Below are 22,584 nucleotides of genomic sequence, written 5' to 3'. Positions count from 1 at the left end.
TGCTTTCTACCTTCGCTGCTCACAATGATCGCGCCTCTACCTGATTCATCTTCGCGTTAACATCAACGCCATCTGCACTCGCGATCGATTCTCCCCCGGAGCAACTTCTCCTGCATAGACTTTGCAGCATACTCTATCTTCCTCCGACATCTTCGTGTCAGATCACCTAATCGGTACGTGTCAAGTCCCCCACAACTTGAGAGACCTCGGCCGAGGCACTTGCTTTTCGGCGACAGCCCCGTCAGCGCCATGACCATGCCTGGCGCCATCAAATACCTCTCTTACATCCCTGCTCTTGTCCATCACCTGCGCTAACATATTCTTCGTTGCATCAGGAACTCGACTTCCATCGATTTCACCTCTTACACGCGCTACTTTATCGCGCATCCGAAAACATGTCGGTCCGATTTGAGAAAGAGCAGATCCAGACGACGCCAGTCGCGCGCGTTGGACAAAATGAGACCATCGGGCACAAGATCGGTGAGCGGTTGACTGGCGGACCTCAACCAAGTGGATATCTTGCTGTAAGAACATACCCTTGCAATCCATGTCGCCCCAGACACTTATACGAATGATACAGGCGTACCTGAAGCAACTCCAAGCCAACCCACTGCGAACAAAGATGCTCACCTCCGGAACGTTATCTGCGCTACAAGAGTTACTAGCTTCATGGCTTGCACATGATCGCAGCAAAAACGGCCATTACTTCAGCTCAAGAATCCCCAAGATGGCGGCATACGGCGCCCTCATCAGCGCTCCCATGGGTCACGTTCTCATCGGTTTGTTGCAAAGGGTCTTCTCAGGCCGAACCAGCTTGAGGGCGAAGATCCTTCAGATCTTGGCCAGCAACTTGATTGTACGTTTTCTCCATTGATTTTCCGGAGGATGAGGCAACTGACTCACTGCTTTCCACCAGATTGCGCCGATTCAGAACACCGTCTATCTAGCATCAATGGCCGTCATTGCTGGTGCGCGCACATGGCACCAAGTCCGTGCGACTGTCCGTGCCGGCTTCATGCCTGTTATGAAAGTCAGCTGGATCACATCGCCGTTGGCGCTGGCTTTTGCCCAGAAGTTCCTCCCAGAGCACACCTGGGTTCCATTCTTCAACATCGTTGGGTTTTGCATTGGCACTTATATCAACACTCACACCAAGAAGAAGAGGATTGCCGCACTGAGGAAGAAGGTAAGATCGTCCTCTCTACAATTGTACGGATATCGAATTGACATTGTTGGTAGCACTACGGCGACGGCCGAAGCACCTCTGAGCGACCGGACGACAGATATTAAACTGCCAAAACCCAGACCACACTTTGACGTCACCATCAATTGCATCGATCAGGAGAGTGATTTCTGCGTATCCGTAGGGAGGGAAGGTATGAAGCAATACCGATTCGCAAGCCGGCAATCTGGACGTCCATCACTGGCTCTCTGTTGGCTGTCGGCTTTCCGACACACCCTTCCCATTACACATCGGGCTACAACGACCAATTATTTCTGATGTCGTTCGGTAGTCTTTATAGGGGGGGTCAATGTATATTTGCTTGCCGAGTGCGTTGGACGGTGCAAGCCGGTCTAAAACCTACCCTTGAGCCCCATTGAGGTACATCGTATATCACATGTTTACAAGACTCGAAAGGACGAAACGACCGTGCTCACATGAATTCGTTGGACATAATCACTACGTTCAGTCTTGAAGTTCTGTGTTCATTATAGACATCCATTGGCCATTGCACATCGAATTCGCATGCACAGTTTCCAACTAAGCAAAGGTGCAAGCAAGCAGATCATACCCTGAAATTGTGCAGGACAAATCCTTTCGTGAGTTCTACTAGCATAGTACCATTTCGTGCATCTCGCATACGACCTCACGCAACATAAGAGTACGAATTGCCCTCGTCGCGCTCCATGTAGTCCTTCTCGATCAACCTGTTCATATGTAGTCAGCACATCATCCTTTCAGTGTAATGGGGGCCATGACTCACTTCTCAATATTCCTCTTGATATCCGCCTGGTCCAAGACGCCACGCGACATGGTCGCCTTGATGACCTCGACAATCAAATCGTTGTGCCCAATCTTCTTGCGACTCTTCATGATGCGCACAATGGCCGCTTGCGTTTCATAGTGCCGATCCGCCGCGACACGCTGGTGAGTTTCTTTGTTTTCCTCCTTCGTCTCCTTCAGCTGGATCTGGTTGATTTTGACGCGCAGCTTGGCGTCCGTGAAGCCTGCGTTGAAAGTGAATGTGTCAGTCTCGTTGATGTCGCGGCCCTTAGGATGTTTCCTGAGGACTTGGTACTTGGCACACGCAAGACTCTGCAATGTGCGCTTGAGTTCGGCATCTACTAAGCCTGACGAAGCCCTGATCTCGGTATAAGACAAATGCTTGTCAGCGGGGATATCGTTGAAAAGCAGCAGGACAATGGCTTGGAAGCCTGAGACCACGAGTTCCTTGTTCCCCTTCGGGAACTTGGCGCGGAGCTGACAATGTGCTAGGGGGTGTTTCCACGTCAATTTGCGGCCGCTGTGCTTCGCCTTGTAGTGCGTTTCGAAGTCGGACATGACTTTGGCTATGGAAGTCGGAATGTTAACTGCGACATCGGGATATGTGGGCCAGGCAGCCGCTGAGAGAACATTGACGGAGAGATCTGGCACAGGTTTCGTGCCTCGGTCGTTGAGAAGTTGGTTGTACGACATCATTTCCTCGCGAGCGAGATCCATGTCCTTGAACATGGACTCGAGGTTGTGCGTGAAAGCGGCGCCACATTCATTCTTCAGACGGGTGAGCATGTTTCGCTCGGCATCGAAGGATGCACTTCGACCCATCAACAATCGTCGTGCCAGGTCTTTCTTGTAGAATGCTTCGAAAACTGCTTTACCGTGGACGAAACGGAAGAGGTCAAGGGCATTCGACAAGTGTTGGTTGATTTCAGCGTCCTCATCTGCTGCACCTTCGTCGAAGTCGTGCTCTTCCTCGGGTTTGGCAGCATCCGCCTTCTTTACTTGGAGTCGAGGCACAGCCTTCACGCCTCCCTTCAACAAAAGATCGACGTGCTTGGCGATCATTTCACCAGGTTTGTTGTTGTCTGTGTCCCAATTGGATTGGGTTTTCTTGGTCTTGTTGATGAACAGTTCGAATGCTTTGTGCAGAGCATTGCCTAGTCTATCATCGCCATGGAATGAGTACTTGAGGTATCGGTCCAGCCTCCGTTTGAACTCGAGAAGTCTGATAACCATTTCCGACTCCCGTTTCTCGTCAAAGACAATCATGGATCCCTCTGTCTCGACGTATTTGCTGAAACTCGGCGCAACCTTTTCGCCGTGTGATCTGCGTTGGAGAATGCTGTAAAGCCTTTCCGTCTCCTCATACTTGTCGTCCTCGAAGAGGTCCAATATACTGTCCTCATTCGAAAGAACGTCTGTCTCTTCTTCAACCAGAATTGTATCGAACAAGTTCGAAATTTGGGCTCTTGTACTCCGGTCTAGGGTGAGGAAATCACAACGACCCATCTCCCGTGCTAATAGATCAGTGCAGTTGTTGACGTAGGTGGCGAGATTGTCTTTGGTTGCTTCTGTGTCACGCCAGTGCCGGAAGTATTGCTCGGTTTTCGATGTCATTGCCGGCTCGAAATCGCTTGTATAGACACTCAGGTCGTGGAATGAATCGATGGCTTGACGCAATAGACTTGCATCTTTCTCATTGAGAACACCCTTTCGGTCCGAGTCAATCAGCGCCACAACGCCGTTCAAGACCTTTGGCTTTATCAAATCATCATAGAACACGCAGGATCTGAATTTGACCACGCCCGTCTCCGTTATGGTTGGGTTGTCGGCCGATCGGAGCAGGTAGGTTTGGTCTAGGTAGTAGAATATTTGCCGTATAGTCAGCAGTTGCTTCTGCCATGTCGTCCAAGCGCTGACGAAACTCCGCAAAACGTCGATGTCTGAAGACGATCCTTCATCACGTCGAATACTGTCCCTAACGGTGTCCGTAAGGTGGACTTCGAGCTTCCTGCTTAACCTAGCATACAACTCGGCCGCCTTACCCTGTCGACAGACGTTCTCTGCACCTTTATATAGTTCTTCGAGCGAATATGAGAGCTTTTGATTTGTGAAGACCGCATCAAGACCCTTGTCCTCTTGTGACCATATCTGTTCGAAGTATTGCTGGGGATCTATTCGAGGGACTGTCCGCAGGTTCTTGACAACCAACTTCTTGGGTCCCTGATGAGGATTGAATGGCGTCCTCACGCCTGCAAAGGATGCTTTTCTCTTTTGGGACCCTGGGGACGATTGGGAGCTCGTTAGGTCGACTACATTGCTCGTGGCGTTCTTGGATGGGAAGGAGTACATGTCCTGTTTGGAGAGCGGCTTTGCCGGAGGAGAGGTTTGGGTTGCCATCTTTCCTGCTCTTCTATCAAGGTCTCCGTAGCCCTCCCCCATCCGCGAACTGTCATTCGATTCAGTACTTTGTTGAGAAGACAGCAGATCGGCAATGGAGACTCGTGGCTTCTTGGAGGGTTCGGCAGTTGGATCGTCCTTGTCAGGTAGCTTTCTTTTCGTGGCAGACTTGGATGTGGTTTTACGATCCGGCGCTTTTCCTTTCCGTGATGCAGTCATCTAAAGTCGTTCGAATAAGTCAATCAATGTAATGGTAGGTGGGATGTCAGAATACTGACGATGTCGACCGCAGCCGGAGTACCACCAGCCACTTCCAGTGGGGTCGGCGATTGGCGGAGATACTCGTGTGACGCTTGTACGCTGCACAGCGCAATGCTTCACCCAACTGCCACTTAACGCGTCCGGACGCGTTGCCGAAACTTTGAGGTGCGGCGGCAACACAAATACAACTGCGTTCAGTCAGTTCTTGAGCACTTTCAACATCGCGGACTGAAGACAGAAATCAGGCAAAAGAATAGAAACAAGTCAAGATGAACCCAATGTCCACACCCCGAATCCTCCCTGCACACCTCCATGCCTTTGCTCCTGGCAATCCTCTGAACACAGTGCGCATGCTGGGGCAACTCACCAATGTAAATGGAGAGCAAGCAACACTTACCTGCGGCTCAGATGCTGTAACAATACTTCTTGGAAGGCAAGTGCGACTCCAATGTTTGTGTTCGATGTGGTGACTGACTGTGAGATAGAGATTCACACCTGCAAGTCGGATCGACGTACGAGATAGTCGGTAAAGTCGTCAACCTGGATGGTGGGCAGGGCCTTGGACTGCGAGTTCTACACAATACCGAATGGCCAAGAAACGAGCAAGGACAGCTTCCTGACCTCAAACTCTTCGAAGCCGTGGTGGATGTAACTCACCGGTACAAGAATATCTTTTACGGAGACGGTGAGGGTGGTATGGATGGCGGTTATTGAATGCGTGAAGAGCAGAAGTGATGAAGATGAGAATTTCCTGTCTTCATAAGGCTTTAAGACAAGGAACTTGAGTGACCGCGCCCTCAACGAGACTACTGAGGACAGTGCGGCACAAACGATCTGGCGGTGCGGATAGCTGCTGCAGCAGTAGCGAGCAGACTTGCTTTTTAATGTTTCGGACATGGCTCACCGGATTGAGTCTGTGAAACTCTGCATAGAACTGCGGACTCGCGGTGGCGGCATCGTGTGAACACGATGACGAAGGCCTCGCATCAGCGATCAAAGCATACCTGGGGAGTTCATATTATTGATGCACGAACTCTCCAGCCTAATGTACTGTTACTATCGAAGAGCTTCATGCGGGCTATGCCTTGGAGAGCTCGAAACGCAGTGAACCATCCTTTCGTCTCGTGTCATGGATTTCAGATACTGTACAGAACGCTTCACTCGAAAGCGCTATTTCGTACTCTGACGTTAAAAATCTCAAGCCCAAATGGCATCAGCCCGTCGGTAATCCTTGCACCATTCGCTGCCCCAACACCTTTACTTGACTCGCTGCCGCCTTGGGCTCCTTCGTAAAGTCGGTGCAGTCGTCGTCAATTGAGATGCCTCTGGCTCAGGATATGAATGTCCTCCATCCACGTCAATCATCTCATCCCACATATCGCTCATGCTCGTGGCGCTGGTATCAATGAAGTTGAAAAAGTCCGTAGGTGGAGAACTGGGCATTGTGGTGTTTGTGGCAAATGGGTCGGCAAAATCGCTGTTGAGGTGATCTGTGGTCAACTCAGAGAAGTTGAAGTTGACTAGGTGATCATGCGACAACGGAGAAGAGCCTTTCAGTGATGGCAAATCCGGAAAGTCGAAAGTAATGGCCTTCTGCGGTGTGGATTTCTTCGATGAACCATGTCTGGCCATCTTTTCTCCATCCATTATGTTCATCTGGAAAGGCGCATCACTGGTCAAAGCATCGTGAATTGAGCGAGTGAATGGGGTCATGTCGACCACATCTTTGTGGACGGTGCCCAACAAAGCTGCGAGTGCAGGATGTTGTCCATTTCTGGTTCTCGGGGTACGGAGATTAGGTTGTAGATCAACGTTGGGTGATAAATCTACGCCAAAATGACGCTGAGGCGTCTTTGAAGGTGTCTTGAGCAATAGTCGCTCGGACCGTCGTTTAGGAGTTGGCGTCATGGGAGGTAGTTCGACATCGTTAGGTCCTTCATCAAACAGATCCGCAAGACCATCGTCAATGACGACTGACTCGGGCGCAAGGTTCTCCTTTCCATCTGCGGTAATTGCAACAGCCCCAACCTGCGTAGAGAACACATCTCTTGTCTTGTTCAATCTTGGACTTCGTCGCACAAACGCTGGCAGATGTGTTATGTGTTTGGAAGCAGTTGTGGGTGGACCTGGGTCGGATCGGACCTGCGGCTTGTCGGGAGAAGGAAACAGCTGGCGCCGAACAGGCTTTGGAGTCAAATCAATCTCGACCGGAGCACCTTCTGAGCCTTTGGGAACTCCTGGACTTGATTGAACCTGCCTCATGGGAGGTCGCTGGTGAATCCGGGCTTGCAAACCTCTCGGGCCAGGATCAGCACTACTTGCTCTGAATGTGTATGGCATCGGAGGTAACTGTGGCTCATTGTCGTCAGTCGTAGAATCGTTGTTTACCATTTCAATGTCGTTTTCGCCTGCATCAGGTGCTTCAGTAGCACTATCGGACGGCGAAGAGTCGTCACTAGCAGGTGTTGGATTGTCGCTCTTGAATTGCGTATTGCCGTTCGCCTTTTTCTCTTCTTTCGCTGGGTTGCCGTTCTTCTTCCGCTTGCCCTTGTCCTTGGGGTCCTTCTTCTGCCATTTCTCGCGAGGTCGAGGACATCTCTGCTTGTGGAACCATAAACCGCAGGCTAAGAAGAGGTCAGTTCGGTCAAACACGCAACTTGCGACATTACTCACGGTTGCATAGTGTTATTGAAGTCCAGTCATCATCTCCTGCCTTTTTCTCAACCTTATAACCTCTGAAAGTTTTCACTGTGCCATCAGAGTTGTGACTGAGAATCTCCTTGTAACAGCATTCTCCCTGACCTAGAGATGTTTCGACTTCATCCCAGGAACAGTGGAAAACTTTGACATAGGCTCGACGCCATGCGGGTGTCTCTATTGATCCGCAATTGTCACAGAATGGCGGCATCTCTCCCTTTGCGATCGCAGCTTCCAATCTTGCTTTGGTCTGCTCCTTGCCAACCTTCTTCTTAGACGCTCTAGCCTCTTCCGCTGCGAGTGCGTCAGACATTAGAGCATCGCTGTCAGGCGCCCAGGTTTGCGCTCGATGGAGAAGTCGTGGAGCCGGATCGCTTTTCGGAGCGGGTGCGGGAGCTATCGCCTTCAATCGCTGCTGATCACGTTGCTCTTCCATTATCTGACGGGCTCGTGGAATGGGTGCCGGGGCCAGTCGTGGGGAGGACATGCTAACTCGAGGAGCAGGGTTATACGACTGCGCTCGTGCGATAGGACGGGACGACTTAGGTATTGGTGGAGGTACCATTGGTTGTTGAGAAGGAATAGACGTTTGAGCCTCGTCGTTGCCTTCATCGAAAACAGTTGGAAACCGGTCGATTTGAGCCGTTGGTTGGTCTGTTTGGGCCGCAAAAACATCCTGCTCCTCAGCTTTGTCCAGGAGGAAGTCGTCGAATTGTATGTTGCAAAGCTCGTCGTCTCCGAAGAGGTCATCGAGATTGCCGCTCATGAAGCCAGAATCATGACTAGGGTCCAACATGGGCGGCAGCGCCGGGCTCGTAATCGCTGTATGTTGATGTTCAGGCATGACAGGTGGTGAAGAAGGAAAATTTGCAGGCGTGCTCGAAACACTCCGGGCTCGTGTCTCTTCGGGTGATGTGATAGGGACATCGAGAAGTTCAGGCTGAGGCATCAAACCCATGGCTGGAGAAGATTCGTGAACCTGAGCCCCATAACCTAGGTTGCTGGTACCTTTCTTTGGTTGTCGCCTCGGTCTACCTCGTGGCTTGCCTGTTTTTGTGGCAGGAATGGGCGTAGGTGGTCTTACAACTTCTTCAGTGGGGTTCCCTAGCACTGCGGCGGCGGCTGGGTTGATCGCGATGGGACGTTGAAGTCGTACACTGGAGGCAATGCTTGCTGCCACTCGCAATGACTCAGGTTGACGTTCGATATTGAAGTTGGATTTGGTTGGCCAGTCGACTTTGGTCGTCTTTGCTCTCTTCCTGGCCGGACCCTCCTCCATGTTCTCGTCGCCACTGTAATATCCTGAATTCATTGAATCACGTCTTGCATGATTGTGATGCATGCCCGCACGTGAACTAGGCCTTGATTGGACGTCCACTTCCCTAGATTGAGCGATGTATTGGTTCGAATTACTGGGTGTGCCTGGTCTGCTGCTTGGCCCAGGCATCTGTGTAGTCTCGCCACTGAGCATTCGCTGCATAGCTTCAAGACCGGCGGTAGCAACTGGAGATCCTGATCGAGCGAATGGCTGTGACATAGAACCATTGTCCCCCCATTGTGGACGCGCACCATCCTGTGAGCTCATGCTTCCTGAGCGGTATCTTCCTTGCGTGAAGGTATTGACAGGAGTCAGACGCAATTTGACTTCAAATGTTTCCTGCGCATTCCGTGAGAACAATCCCATGACACTTTTTGTGATTCTGCCCGTCACCATGGCTTCGCTGTCACTGCCTGCGTTTTGGCCTTGATTTGCGAGGGTTTTAGACAGCATCCCTTGCCCCGCTAATGGTGTATCAGGTTCCGAGTAATCATAGGCGTAAATTGTGTAATCATTGGTATCGAGGTTTGTTGTGAGCTCGGGGCTTGCGGTAGTGACCGCTTCTAAACAGGTTCGCAGGTCGACAACGCCGATCTGGTTGGTCTCGTCCACGAACGCGGTTTGCACGTCGAGAGATTGAGGCCATCTTGCAAGGTGGATGTCTTTTTGGTCCGCGTCAAAAGTGTATAGCACTTTCAGCTTGACAGATCGAACAGACACGCCGTCTCCAGGTGAGGTCGCCATTTCGGCAGGATGCGATGGGCTCAGACTGTAGAGAGTCTGGCAGCGAGGGTTTAGAGAGGTTGTAAGGATCTTTTCATCGCGTGAAGATCGTTTTGAAAGGTACAGAGGTTCGTCTTAGCGTCGAGTCGTGCCAGGTAAGTAGATGGCTCGATGAGGGATGAATTAGATGGAGTAGTTTGTATGTGGGTGGTTGGACGTTTGCTGCTTTTGACAAATTCCGCTACAATGCTGTTGAAAGATGCAGGTGAGGAAGACAAGGGGATATGTACAAGAAAGTAAGAGGAAGCTGAGCGAGAGAGGCAGGACGAAGGTCAAAGCAGACAAGCAAGCAAGCATATGCCTCTTGGAAACGCGTGTAGCCCAATGCGGGCACGGCGGGCGTGTCTCTTTGGCGCGCGACCTTCGGGGCCACTCGGTGGGGAATTCCTTTGCTTTGGGTTCTTAGACGTTATGATGCAACGCTTAAGCCACTTCTGGTGACGGCTAGGGAAACTTAGCCGGGTATGATTCTTGGCGCGGATTTCGAGAATCTCCAAAGGCAACAGACCGCAAAAGTGAACATTCTTCAATCTCTTTCTGCGCTCTTGTCTGGGAACTCGGTCCCTTTAAGTATTCTTTTGACTCAAGATGGCAGACGCCGGCAAGATCCAGTATGTCCTTCCTCTTTTTTTCCGGCGCTAAACATGACTCAAAGATCCTCGTCAAGCCTTATCTCCGCAGAGTCTTTGAGGTCCTGCCTGTTTGCGATACAGCCTGCTGACTATGTTTTCCTTGTGATAGGGATCTTCTCAATAAACCCAGGAATGAATTGACGTACGTGGGTCCTCTTTCCTAGTGTTCCAGCCTTCCCATACGTCCGCCATCACCACAATTCTTCCGCCCATCCCCTCTGCAGGTGGATTCCGCTCCGCCCTCGCATCTACTTCAATTCCATCGTCTCATTCAACACTCTTGTCACCCCTCCAAGACCATTGTCGCATATAGCACACATGCACGCGCACGTCATTGTGGCAGCATGATGTGATGTTGACGGCGCGTTGTCGCACGACGCAAAGTTTTATTGACCACCGCCATGCTAACCTCTACTACAGGGAATATGAAGTCTCCCTCCTCGAAGCGCACGAACTATCTACTGGCCCTCTATCTATTCTGATGACCGCAACCCGAACACACACCCAAGTCTTGATCTCATGTCGAAACAACCGAAAACTGCTCGCACGCGTCAAAGCCTTCGATCGTCATTGCAATATGGTTCTCGAAAATGTAAAGGAAATGTGGACGGAAAAGGGAAAAGCTGGTGGCAAGGGCGTCAACAAGGACAGATTCATCAGTAAGATGTTTCTACGAGGTGATAGTGTCATCTTGGTCTTGTTGAGTTGAGCGCATCGGTGGTCAAATTGAAGGAAAACAGACTTTTCATTGCGCATTCGCGCCATCAATAACCAGCTGCCTTGCCACTTAGCATTACAGCGTCCTCGGAAAAGTCACGTCAAGGCTTCCGAAGGTGTGAGCGAGTGTATTCCGGAACCATGCATCAGCCGAGTCAGGAAATTCCAAAAGCGATTGCTATCAGGTGGCGTCATGGCCAGAATGGCATGGGATGGCAAAACAAAAACAATTGATACCCAAGGTTAACCGAGAAATGGATTTTTTTTGAAACTGCGCAATGTTGCTGTCTAATTTTCCAGAAGTTTTGATTGCATCACCTCATACTGATTCAGTCCCTACGAAGCACCGGCAATACCTAACAAGAGTTCCTGCAAGCCCACCGCACCTGGATCTGGGACTTTACCCATCCATTCGCTCTCTGCACCGACGTATACAGCGCGACCCAAGCTCGCCTTCATCGTCTTGGTCTTCTCCGTACCTTCCTTGGCAGCCTCGGCGGCCTTTTTAACATCACCCGTGCTGGACAGTGTCTCAATGAAGGGGTCCAACGCGTCTATCAGTGTGCGATCCCCCACTACAGCAGGTGTGTATTTTCCGAGCGCCGCTCTCGCGGACTTTAGTGCTGCAGCCCAAATCTTCGCATCGACCTTCTGTGACGATCCTGTATCTTGTTCGCGGAGACCGTGGACAAGCGCGTTGAGGAATATCGAGTATAGCGCACCGCTTGTGCCATCTGTGTGGTGTTCCACGACCGGAACGATCTTGTTGACGAAGGCTACAGCATCGGTAGGCAGGTCCCCTGATGACAGCTCTTTGAGGACGGCTTCGGATCCTCGCTTGAGGCCGATACCGCAGTCTCCGTCGCCAACAATAGTGTCGTACTTCGTCACCTCGGGCTCTGCGACGATCATCTTGTCCAGGCCGGCTTTTAGCACTGTGTGAGCTTGCTGAGGGTCAATTGACAGATGGCTGGCACTGAGATTTCGTGCGCTGTCGGCTTCGCGGTCCATCGTGGCGCTGTTATCGGCCTCCCAGGTAGCAGTTCTGGTTGCAGCGGCCCAGCCGAAAGCCTCTGCGGGTGCGTCGAGGAGTTCGAGCATTGACTTGCCTTGTCCGAGGCCAGTGTCGTCGAGTTTGAGGAGTGATGCTGAGAAACCCAGACCGTTGAGGGAGGTGATAAACGTGCCCGCAATGACTCGGACAGGAGTAATTCCCCACTGTTCCTTCAGTTGCGTGTGAACTTCGGCTACCACGCCTCCGATCTCCAGGTTGCTGACACCACCTAGGTTGTTGATCAAGAGGACCACCTTGTCTTGCTTCGTGATATGGACGAAATGACGATCTTTGTCTTCGGGATCGATCATCTGAGCCAGCATGATCTTGATGAGCTCGGGCAGGGTAGCAGACACGCGGTGACTGCCTGGCTCGTTGTGGATACCCATACCAACCTCGATCTCTTCCGTGGGAATGATCTCGTCGGAGTTGGGGTTCTCGCGTCCGGGGACGTGGACGTGCTCCATGGAAGCACCCACAGACACGAGGTTGCCTGCGACCTTCTTGGCGAGGTTGTAGACTTCGGACAGGCTACCACCTTGTTCGGCCAGAGCGCAAATAATCTTGAGGACCAAAATAGAGCCTCCAATACCCCGACGGCCACTGCATACTTCGTCAGTGACACTTTCTGGAAGAAACCTTGACCAAGCGGGTGCTTACACTTTGCCGCCCTTCTCTCGGCCAACACCGACATCGTCTCCGATGGCGAAGAACTCTGTTTCGACACCAGCCGCCTTCGCCTTCTCGGCTGCCAGGCCAAAGTTCAAGACATCGCCAGTGTAATTGAAAGTGATCACAAGGACACCCTTCTCGGTCGGCACCCTAGACATGATCGCCCGCTGTACTTGCAGAGTGTTTGGGGACGCGAAGATAGTTCCAGCCACTCCGGCGGTCAAGAACCCCTTTCCCACGAAACCAGCGAAAGCAGGTTCATGACCGGAACCTCCACCAGATATAATTGAGACCTTTGGCTCATCCAACAGCTCCTTCGTTGGTCGACGGTAGATGATCTTGTTGGTCAAGTCGAAGGCGACGGAAGGGTTCGTTAACGTCAAACTGTGCAACGCCGTGTGCACCAGGTGCGTGGGATCATCTATGAAATGCTTGGTCTGCATTTTGGCGGCGGTGCCTCGTATGTAGAGGGAGCAGGGTCAACAGAGATCGAGGTATACAAGCCCACTGTGCGAAGCAGTTTGCTGGGCAGACGCGTAGTTGTCGCGATGATAATATAGTATGTACAAGTTCTCCGAACAGAGGTATGCAAGGAACACCACAGAAGAAACAGTAAGCTCCAGGTAGAAGTGGAGGAGGGCGCATGGAAAATAAATATACTTGGATCGAAACCCATGAACTACCGCGTGCCTCCCCGCAGCACGGCGGCGAGGGCGAGGGGAAGATAGGGATTCCTGTATGCTAATACGTTGCCCCACTGAGGAAAACTTGCAGCGCGGAGGGCTAGGGGAAGACAGGGATTCCTGTATGCTAATACGTTGCCCCACTGAGGAAAACTTGCAGCGCGGAGGGTCCCTAGGCCGCTGTCACGCTGAACACGAGACTTTCTGTGCCCGGAAAAATGCCATTAACCACTTACATCTAAGCCCCCGCTGCCGCTCGGTGTCAGGGAACCGAAGGTCCCCCACATTGTTGTGCAAGTGGCCTGAGGACACCGAGGGTTGTTTTCACGGTATTCTTTGAGTCTCTGCTACGATATGCAGCTTCTGGGTGTCTTCTGCTCCAAATTGACTCAAGGCTCGACTGTGCATGCAAACGTGGTCCCAGAATGTCTCATTGGGTCACTCTGTGCATCACGTGGAGTGCAAGGCTCGGGGTTGTATCCGGTTTGATCGGTGGTGAAAGTGCGAGGGTGGACCTCTGTTCGGTAAAACAGCCAACAAACTTCGTTCTCAGCCACGAGTGCTGGGGCTTGTCGGCAACGAAGCGAGGAACTTGTCGGGGTTGGACCGGCAACATGCCGATGTCACTGACTTCTGTTTGCCCACATATCGCCTGGATACGTGGACAAAGGCTCTCCGACTCCAGAACACCGTGGGAAGTCTTCGTGACGGAATGGACTTCTTCCCTGTACGGAATCGAACTCCTCCGGAAGAAATGAATGTGTATAAGGCCAAGTGCTAGATCGCTGACTAGTGACGGCATATTGTTTTCTAGACCCCCACGCCCCCAATTCTCGTTTTGTCGGGCAGTTGGCTCCAATGACGAACCTCATAAAGTGATTCGAGATCGACTTGTGGTCCAGACATTGCAACCTTCACGATCCTCGTCCAACTTCCAATCAATCCGTTGTGGGAGATGTTGTAAGCTGGTCGATGGTTCGTGGGCGGGAGCACTCACCCACGCTTGGTTGAGCCAAGTCGGCAAGGCCACAGTCACGTGGCGTGACCCCTTAACATTTCAGCCTTACCTGTCGCACTGTTTTCTTCAAATTGTTCCATGTTCTCTCTTTATTTCGATACAATTGATACTGCGGTCTGGTCTAGGTTGATGCTATCATATGCTGATACGCAGTCCCTGAGGTCTGTCTCCCTGAGATCTGCTGATCCATGATGATGAAAGCAAGAAGGACTGCCTAAGCGGTACGCCTCCCAGCAACGGCTCTTGAGTTGAAGTGATCATCTATAGTAGACTGACCAGGGATTACCCTCTCACACACTGTCCACACTCTTCTCATTCACCTGACTGGTGTCGTCAACTCCTCCACCTAGTCGCTCTTTCTCCATAGTCACAGCGGTGTGCGAAGTAAAGTAGGGAGACACATCAGTCACGAAGAAGGCCACGATCGTTGCAACAACGCCGAAAGGGATGCTGACGAGCCAAGTGAGCCTGAATGCATCTGAGTAACCCTATCGCATTCCCATGACTGCGGCGTCCACCACCGCAGTAGAGTACTTGGCGAGGGCTGCGCTGTCAGAATTGGCTAGTGCAGTGACAATGGTAGGCACCTGGGAAGCTGGGACGTGCAGAGGCGTGAGCACTTTGATGACGTGCGCTGGTATACTTGTACCGGCCTTGTTATTCAAAATGGTGGTGAAGATCTGGGGAGAAAGATTAGTAACAACCTTGTCTGAACAGATATCAGTCATGACCTACTGTGGTTCCAATTGCACCCCCAAGAAAGCGGAAAGTGCCCACAAGGCCTAGAGCAAGACCAAGGTCCCGTTGTGGTACATTCAAGGAGGCCGTCCTATATATAATTAGGAACTTCTTCAGATTGAACTGGTCCAGGACGGGGGCAAGAACTAACACATAGCAGCACAATGTAATCCATGCAAATGGGATGTTAGCGAAACACTGGAAAGCCAGCGTCATGCCTAAGCGAGCTGGAGTGATAAGTGCAAAGAGACCCGCAAATAGTGTCTGCGTAGCGATACCGAAGACCAGTTGAAGGTGGACGTGCTTGATCCTGTCAATGAAGGATCCAATGATGGCTCCTCCCGCGGCGCCACCAAAACCTCCCGGTATGTTGTACAGTCCGGCTCGAATAGGATCGCTCGTAAACATGTCGGAGAGCTGTTCCGGCATGATATCTGTCATACTGAAGTAGACCAGACCTGTTACGAAGATGATAACGAGGAGGAAGGTATAGTCCCGGAAATTCCTGAAGAGACGCAGTGGGAAGAGCGGCCTCTTAACTGGTCCGAGGAAGTCCCAGACGAACGTGAGACAAAAGAGAATGGCTCCAAGTACCATTGGTACGAGTACTGCGGCTGATTTCCACGGGTGGCTGACACCACCGAAGTTCAGGCCAACCAGGAATAACGTGAGGCCAAGTGTATAGAGTGCGATGCCGACGTAATCCAGTTCAAGTAGTAGTTGCTTTCTTGTTATGTCTCTGAGGGGCTTCGTTGGTGGTATATAAAAGATGAAGGTGCCGACAAAGGAGATCACTCCAGTGATAGCGCCTAGAATATAGACCCATCTCCAGCTGGCATTTTGTAGCAGTGCACGAGCGATGAGTGGACCGAAAGTACTGAATGGTAACAAGTTCATCTCTGTCCACGCGAGGCCGAGTGGGCGATACTTGTTCGGCAACAGCTCTGTAATCCCCGGGTAGAGCACGAAGGATGATCCTTGTCGTTGTCAGAATGTCGTTATCGTGAAACGCCAACATGCACTAGGTACGTACCTGTCCCAAAACCAACCACTACCATCGCACCGATGGATTGGCCAACACTTTGAGAGCTCGCTCCGATGATATGGCCGATGATGAGCAGTGCCTGGGAGAAGAGAAGTATCCACCTGCGTCCGAAATAGTCGCTAAGCTGGCCAGCGATCGCGAACGCGACACTGCCAGCTAGTGACCACCCAGAGGCCATCCAATTAGCATTTGCTGTATTGCCTTGCAGCTCAATAGCTATTGGGCCCTAGATACACATTAGGCCTGCCATCAAACACTCCAGAAGAACAAACCAGGATTGGGAAACAACATAGAATGGTGAACGTCAGCGAGGGCTGGAAGGTGAACCCCAAGAACCCAACAGCAGCCCATGTCGACTTGGTCACCCTTCTGTTCTCATCCAGATCTTCGAGGGCAGCCCTATGAGGATCGCCATGGTCGTCTCGGATATGAGGGTCGAGTCGATCTTCACGGATTCTTGAAATTGCTTCCTCGTGATGGGCCGCACCTGGAGCAGAAGCCATTTCGGTTTTAGTAGTGCCCATTGTTGTTCGCGAAAGACAATGGAGCCAACTTCAAATCATTGCAAGGAATATTAGTATATTTTATGTTTCCTGCATGCAGAACATGGAGAGGGAGCTCAGTCCGGGGTCGTTGGTGGAGAACTACGAAGATGGACACTCCCAGATCAGCGTACATGATTGGCTCTGCGGCAACATGCCGAAGTCCTTGGAAGGCCATGCAAAGGTCCATGTGGTTCAAGACAGTGATCCTGGCTGAAAAGAGGGGTACCATTTGGACCACCAAAATTGACCTAAAGGCACGGTCAATGACGATAAATGCGGCAGCAGTAGAGGAATCTTGCTAGTTTGCAAGAACGGCATCAGTCCGCAAGAGCGGCTAGAACCCAGGGACGGTAAGTCTGGGCAATTCGTCAACCAGTCTACCGCCCGACGCTGGCATAGACGGGGAGATGGCGTTCTCGAGAAACCAGATTCGAAGTCACCTTCTGCGGAGAAGAGAAAACATCTCGGCAAGGAAGAGTAGTTGCGAATGGGATCGATCCCGTCACTAACGTCCCGGATCATTTCCGTTGCACAGGAAGATCAACACAACACAAACGGTAGGTATGAATCCCCATTCGGTTTGTCACATCAGCGAGCGTGGTGACTGGCTCGGCTGTAGACTACGTCGTCCTGAAGCTGCAGCTCAGGATGTGGCCATTCCAATATTAGGAATACGAGGCAGCTCACAACTACATGACTTCTTCACAGATAGAAGAGAGCTATACAGTGAGCACGAATAACACCGCCATTTCGCGACGGATACCCACAACAAATTGCCTTTTCGACTTACACGTTGTCTCAAGGTAACCACAGCCCGCTGACATGCTGTCTTTGTCCTCATATGAGTCTTTGAGATGGCTGATCCTTGCTATATCTGGATACATTGTTTACACCTTCCTTTACCCTTTCTTGTTCTCGCCTATGAGACACCTTCCAGGGCCGTGGTACGCCCGGGTCAGCAAGCTCTGGATTATATACAAGACTGTACAAGGCGTTCGAGCTAGATCGATCCATGACTTGCACCGGAAGTTTGGCCAATGGGTCGTCATTGGGCCAGACGAGGTCTCAACCTCCGATCAGGATGCCATTGTTCCCATCTATGGGGCCACGTCAAAGTTCTGTAAGACGACTTTTTACACCTATCAACTAAGGGGCATTCCCGAGCTGTTCACGATGAGCTCTCAGAAGCAGCATGCAGATCGTCGAAGACTCTTAGCCCACCTATTTTCCATGTCCACCATGAAGGACTACGAACCTGTCATATCAGACAACGTCAAACTATGTATGTCACAAATTGCTGAACAAGGCTGCCCGGGTCAAGCAAGCAATCTCTACGACTGGTTCCACTATCTCTCAATGGACATCATTTGTGAACTGTGCTTTGGTCGGACATTCAACATGCTTCGTGAAGGCATGAATAGTACGTATATCCAGGATATGTATCAAAGCCTCGAGATCGAGCCTGTCCGATATCATTTTGGATTCCTCAATCGATACGCAGGCTGGGCTCCTTTGAAATGGGTGAGGGAGTCTGAGGCCGCGAGCGTCAGATCTTTTGCGAAGGGAATTCGTATGGTGCAAGAATACAAGCAGAACCCTGAGAAGAAGCGAGCGAAAGACTTGCTCCGCAAGATGCTAGACGCCAGAGACGAGGCTGGCAATGCTTTGCCCGAGGACGAGTTGAATGTCGAGGCCGTTGGTCTGATCTTGGCAGGCTCGCACACCACCTCATCCTCGTTGACATGGATTGTCTGGCGTCTCCTGCGACACCCGGATATCTTGAGTCGGCTCGTAAAAGAGCTCGACGACGCTCTTCTCCAATGTCCGCGTGTTGCCGTCCCTCCCCACCATTACCTCGAACATCTAACGTACTTTAATGCTGTTATCAAGGAGGGCCTACGGATCGATACGGCCGTACCAGGCTCGACCCCACGGTACGTTCCACATGGAGGAGCCGACATCTCTGGACATTACCTGCCTGGAGGAGCCACCGTCAGTATCCAGGCGTACAGCACACATCGCGATTCAGATGTCTTTCCCGACCCTGACATCTTCGATCCGGACCGATGGGTGTCAGAGACTCCCGAGATGAGGAGGATGTATATCCCATTCGGTGCGGACGGCCCAAGGAAGTGTATAGGCATACATCTCGCTTACGTTGAGTTGAGAGTGATATTGGCGAGTCTTCTGCACCGCTTCGAGCTTTCCCTGATTGAACAGGAGGATACCGACAAGGCAATGGACATGCATGAGCTTTGGCTTGCCGCTCCCGAGGGACAAAGGTTACTTGTTTTTGCGAAGGAAAGACCGCCCAAGGTCTGACTTGGAACTTTTCGTAGATTGACACAACTAAGAGTCTTAATTCGCTAGCGAACAATACTGCAATTGGAGAGAAATTAGTCACTGGAACACTTCCAAAATATATTATATACCCCAGAGACCACGAATCATGGGCGTCACATCTGCCTCGGATCGACTCCCACTCCATTCTGCTTGAAATCGTCCACCAACCTCTTCTGATCCTCTTCCGGCGCCAGTGGCAGATTCGTGTAGATAGTACGCTTGCTTGGTATACCATCCGCCGTGATGCTCTGACCATCTGCACCAGCAACAGCCACATTCTTGTGGATGTGGCCGTTGAGGACGATGGCGTGCAGTTTGGATGTATCTTGGAAGATCTCGATGTCTTCAATCGGGTCACCGTCCACAAGGATGACATCGGCGTAGTATCCAGGTTGGACCTTGCCCAGTTCCTCTGGGTGGCCCATAATCTCGCCACCGAGTGCAGTAGCCGCCAGTAGACTTTCCTTGGGCGTGTAGCCAAAGAGATTGACGAAATGCGCAAGGTCTCTCGCGTAAGTGCCGTGGGGCGCCCAGGCAAAGCCAAAATCACCCCCAGGAAGGACTCTGATGCCACGTCGGTGCATCTCTCTCATGGCTTTACAGGCAACATCGACTTCGTTCTTCAACCCCTTCTTAGCCGCCATCTCTGGCGTCAGGCCATAAGGTGTTGCCTCTCCTGTACATGACGTGAATGGGAAATTTATGGCAGGGGCAACGAAGACTCTGTCCTTAATCTGCTCCAGCATTTCCATGCCTTCCTCATCTGTGAAGCTGGCATGGTAGATGACGTCGATTCCGGCCATGCAGGCTAGCTTGACTGACTCTTTCGATCTGCAATGGCCACAGACGCGTTTGCCACGGGCGTGAGCCTCTTCTACAGCAGCCTTTGTTTCTTTTAGAGTGAAGTATGTCTCTTCTGAGCCCATGAATTCGTGGACGTAGTCTCCGGTCATGGACTGTTACTAGTCAGTAAGCTGTACTGGTGATACTGGGATGAATCGAAGACATGTGGTACGCCTGAATAGTCTTTCGGAGAGGGTAGTCTATTACTTACAAGCTTGACATTGTCCACTCCGTACGAGAGGAATTCACGAACCACTTTTCTCATTTCATCTTCACCGTCTGCGAATTTGGTAATACTGGGGACGATGGCTCCTCCTGTCGTTGATATCTCCTGGCAATTGCTAAGTGTACGAGGTCCAGGTATCATGCCAGATTTGATAGCATTCTTGATAACCACATCCAGTCGTTTTTCTGGACAATGGTCAGCTTGACTTCTACACACGATTTTTGGGCGTAACTCACGAGCTGATGCAGCACCGAAGCACATTGTATAGCCACAACTATAGGCATGGTCAGTCTGTGTCCAACGGCTAATCATTGCATTGGATGGGAAGGGCACTCCAAGGTGGTATGGTATGGACACTTACTCTAAGTACGTCTTAGCAGAATGAGCAGTATGTAGAACGTGTTCTTCGAGGGGTAGACTGGTAAGGCCATCGAGCGTAGGAGAGTTGTTCCAGCTCAGATGTGCTTAACAATGCTCGTCAGTCTGGGCACAACATCTCGACATCATGATACTCACTATGAGCGTCAACCAAACCGGACATCAAGGTCTTCTTGCCCTTGCCATCAATGACGAGGGTGTCATCGTTGGGGGTGAAGTCGACCTTGCCAACCTGTGTTATTCTTTCTCCCTCGATGAGTACATCACCTGGATAGATATCGGATCCGGTGGAGTCAAAGATATTGACATTCTGAAAGAGTATCTTGCCTTTGTCGCCATCTTTGTGATTGTTGATCTCGATATCCGCTGGCGTGGGCTTGTAGAAAGGTGGCAGATCGTAGGTACTTCCGTTGGTCGCCCCATTTGTATGAGAGGTCCCGTTCGAGTGACCATTGACACCGTTGGTGGACATCGTCGATATTTTCTGGTGAACAAACCTTTGGAAGGAAGAGAGACTTGCAACTTCAAGATCGATCACGACCTAGTTGCTGCGAATTCTATATGAAGTCCTTCACGAAAGATTGATTCCGGTAGCAAGATCGCGAGCCGTTGCCTCTGTTAGCCTCCATCAGCCCATACCCCATGATTCATGTCTCCAGTAAGCGGGGTGCTCCCATTCTTTTGGAATGGGTCCACCAAGACCAGGCCGGAGAGATGCCGGACATTGAGTTTGCTCACTACGGCAGGGCCCACTGACATACTTCTTGGGAAATGATGAGGCCGATCTGCGATAGCCGCCAGCCTGACAACGGCAAGTGTCCACGAGGAGCACATTGACAAAATAGGTTGGATTATGCACTCCAGAATCGCGTCTTTTTGGAATTCTGTTCGGAGCGTTTCCTTCAAGAATCAGCATTTCTGTCGCACACAGCAGAGCGCTGAAGGGCACCGATCACGACAGCTAGGCAAGATGACTTCTCAATCACACACCTTCGGCTTTATTGGCCTTGGCAATATGGGCTCTCAGATGAGCCATAACCTGGCGACTTACGCTGAAAAGGAAGGGTACCCAAAGATTCAGGTCTGGAACAGAACGCGCGCCAAGATCGAATACATGCTCAAGCAGAGTTACTGTGAGATCGCAGACACGATTGAAGACCTCGCCCAGAAATGCGACATCATTCACACATGCCTTGCCAACGACGAGGTTGCTTTGTCTGTCTTCAGACAGATACTCGCGGTCGGAAAGCAGAACCTCATCCTCGTCGACCACTCAACCTTGTATCCTACCACATCTTCTACTCTGCAAGCGGAGGCAGAAGAAAAGAGCTCCTCCTTCATGTCCTGTCCTGTCTTCGGCCCTCCTGCCATGGCTAAGAGTGCTGGTCTCCTTGTGGCACTTTCAGGCAAAAATTCGGCCAAGGAGATAGTCAAGCAATATATCGTACCCACAATCGGCAAAGGCGTGATTGACTGTGGTGAAGATTCGAGCAGAGGAGCCCTGCTGAAAATCCTCGGCAATAGCTGCATTCTGGGCACCATCGAATTGTTGTCGGAGAGTTTCACACTGGCCGAGAAGACGGGTTTTGATCCTGCACTCTTCTATGAATTCATCCAAGCCTGGTTTCCTGCTGCCGCTTGGGTCAACTACGGCAAGAAGATCAAGGACGGCACCTTCAGTGGTAAGACAGGTTTCACACTACCTGGCGGCATGAAGGACGCTTCCTTCATTCGAAGACTGGGTGCTGAAACTTCGACGCCAACCCCAATCATTGATCAAGCATGGAACCATCTCACCACGGCAAAGGCCATAGGAGGAGAGTCTTTGGATTGGAGTGCATGCGCGGCAGGCATGCGTGTCACGGCTGGTCTCCCACCGTTCAAGGGGGAAGACTTTTCATTAGCTTCGAAGCACACCAACGGCGTCAATGGCGCAGCGAACGGGAGTGGAAAGGATCACTAGTGTCTTCAGAGACGGCGTCCTGCACAGGGTAGTAGGAGCCACGAGGCAGCATCCATCGACGAGGAATATAGACGGTCAATAACCACAATGAGTTCTCGACCTGACAATCCACCTCCCCAGCCGTTCCAGTCGTCACGTATATCAACAAGGCAGGTAACGCGAGCCGCGTCATATTCACGACTTGGCCAGCGCATTCTCTTCAAGAGTTCCCGTCACAGTGTTTTGCTCATCAAAATGCACCCTGAGATCGTGACACTCGACTTGAA

At 51.3% G+C, this 22,584-nt stretch overlaps 9 protein-coding genes across 9 annotated transcripts; 4 read left to right on the top strand and 5 right to left on the bottom strand.

The window, feature by feature from the left end:
* Window positions 1–395: 395 nt before the first annotated feature.
* On the top strand, window positions 396–1,290 carry EDD37DRAFT_659855 (uncharacterized protein; the record flags this gene model as incomplete). Its single annotated transcript, XM_062819063.1, has 4 exons — window positions 396–524; window positions 581–856; window positions 917–1,186; window positions 1,240–1,290. 4 exons carry the CDS (start codon window positions 396–398, stop codon window positions 1,288–1,290), a joined length of 726 nt encoding a protein of 241 aa, XP_062665858.1.
* Window positions 1,291–1,679: 389 nt separating this feature from the next.
* Window positions 1,680–4,700, bottom strand: EDD37DRAFT_596199 (Cullin 4). Its single transcript, XM_062814581.1, has 2 exons — window positions 1,986–4,700; window positions 1,680–1,929 (listed from the first exon to the last, which is right to left on the bottom strand). The coding sequence occupies exons 1-2, from the start codon at window positions 4,619–4,621 to the stop codon at window positions 1,869–1,871; spliced, it is 2,697 nt and encodes an 898-aa protein (XP_062665857.1). The 5' UTR covers window positions 4,622–4,700; the 3' UTR covers window positions 1,680–1,868.
* Window positions 4,701–5,740: 1,040 nt separating this feature from the next.
* Window positions 5,741–9,577, bottom strand: EDD37DRAFT_181354 (uncharacterized protein). Its single transcript, XM_062809967.1, has 2 exons — window positions 7,337–9,577; window positions 5,741–7,287 (listed from the first exon to the last, which is right to left on the bottom strand). The coding sequence occupies exons 1-2, from the start codon at window positions 9,420–9,422 to the stop codon at window positions 5,921–5,923; spliced, it is 3,453 nt and encodes a 1,150-aa protein (XP_062665856.1). The 5' UTR covers window positions 9,423–9,577; the 3' UTR covers window positions 5,741–5,920.
* Window positions 9,578–9,969: 392 nt separating this feature from the next.
* Window positions 9,970–10,974, top strand: EDD37DRAFT_181337 (putative small nuclear ribonucleoprotein SmD2). The gene is made up of 3 exons (XM_062809966.1): window positions 9,970–10,072; window positions 10,203–10,235; window positions 10,514–10,974. The coding sequence occupies exons 1-3, from the start codon at window positions 10,050–10,052 to the stop codon at window positions 10,800–10,802; spliced, it is 345 nt and encodes a 114-aa protein (XP_062665855.1). The 5' UTR covers window positions 9,970–10,049; the 3' UTR covers window positions 10,803–10,974.
* A 111-nt stretch (window positions 10,975–11,085) lies between these two features.
* EDD37DRAFT_583168 (dihydroxyacetone kinase) lies at window positions 11,086–13,288 on the bottom strand. Its single transcript, XM_062814431.1, has 2 exons — window positions 12,525–13,288; window positions 11,086–12,467 (listed from the first exon to the last, which is right to left on the bottom strand). The coding sequence occupies exons 1-2, from the start codon at window positions 12,977–12,979 to the stop codon at window positions 11,147–11,149; spliced, it is 1,776 nt and encodes a 591-aa protein (XP_062665854.1). The 5' UTR covers window positions 12,980–13,288; the 3' UTR covers window positions 11,086–11,146.
* Window positions 13,289–14,725: 1,437 nt separating this feature from the next.
* On the bottom strand, window positions 14,726–16,899 carry EDD37DRAFT_674717 (putative major facilitator superfamily transporter; the record flags this gene model as incomplete). The annotated part of the gene is made up of 5 exons (XM_062819519.1): window positions 16,697–16,899; window positions 16,293–16,572; window positions 16,009–16,246; window positions 14,973–15,952; window positions 14,726–14,917 (listed from the first exon to the last, which is right to left on the bottom strand). Exons 1-5 carry the CDS (start codon window positions 16,792–16,794, stop codon window positions 14,726–14,728), a joined length of 1,788 nt encoding a protein of 595 aa, XP_062665853.1. The 5' UTR covers window positions 16,795–16,899.
* A 488-nt stretch (window positions 16,900–17,387) lies between these two features.
* EDD37DRAFT_674716 (cytochrome P450) lies at window positions 17,388–18,887 on the top strand (the record flags this gene model as incomplete). The annotated part of the gene is made up of 1 exon (XM_062819518.1): window positions 17,388–18,887. The coding sequence occupies one exon, from the start codon at window positions 17,388–17,390 to the stop codon at window positions 18,885–18,887; it is 1,500 nt and encodes a 499-aa protein (XP_062665852.1).
* EDD37DRAFT_583161 (uncharacterized protein) lies at window positions 18,878–21,176 on the bottom strand. The gene is made up of 5 exons (XM_062814430.1): window positions 20,494–21,176; window positions 20,339–20,441; window positions 20,214–20,251; window positions 19,963–20,162; window positions 18,878–19,864 (listed from the first exon to the last, which is right to left on the bottom strand). The coding sequence occupies exons 1-5, from the start codon at window positions 20,825–20,827 to the stop codon at window positions 19,022–19,024; spliced, it is 1,518 nt and encodes a 505-aa protein (XP_062665851.1). The 5' UTR covers window positions 20,828–21,176; the 3' UTR covers window positions 18,878–19,021.
* Window positions 21,177–21,258: 82 nt separating this feature from the next.
* On the top strand, window positions 21,259–22,387 carry EDD37DRAFT_583158 (NAD binding domain of 6-phosphogluconate dehydrogenase-domain-containing protein). Its single transcript, XM_062814429.1, has one exon. It carries the CDS (start codon window positions 21,326–21,328, stop codon window positions 22,316–22,318), a length of 993 nt encoding a protein of 330 aa, XP_062665850.1. The 5' UTR covers window positions 21,259–21,325; the 3' UTR covers window positions 22,319–22,387.
* Window positions 22,388–22,584: the final 197 nt, after the last annotated feature.

This window comes from Exophiala viscosa (genome assembly GCF_022695815.1).
Source record: "Exophiala viscosa unplaced genomic scaffold EDD37scaffold_14, whole genome shotgun sequence".
Lineage (NCBI taxonomy): Eukaryota > Fungi > Ascomycota > Eurotiomycetes > Chaetothyriales > Herpotrichiellaceae > Exophiala > Exophiala viscosa.
Note: the sequence above shows the minus strand (reverse complement) of the source record. Positions and strands in the feature narration are given on the sequence as shown.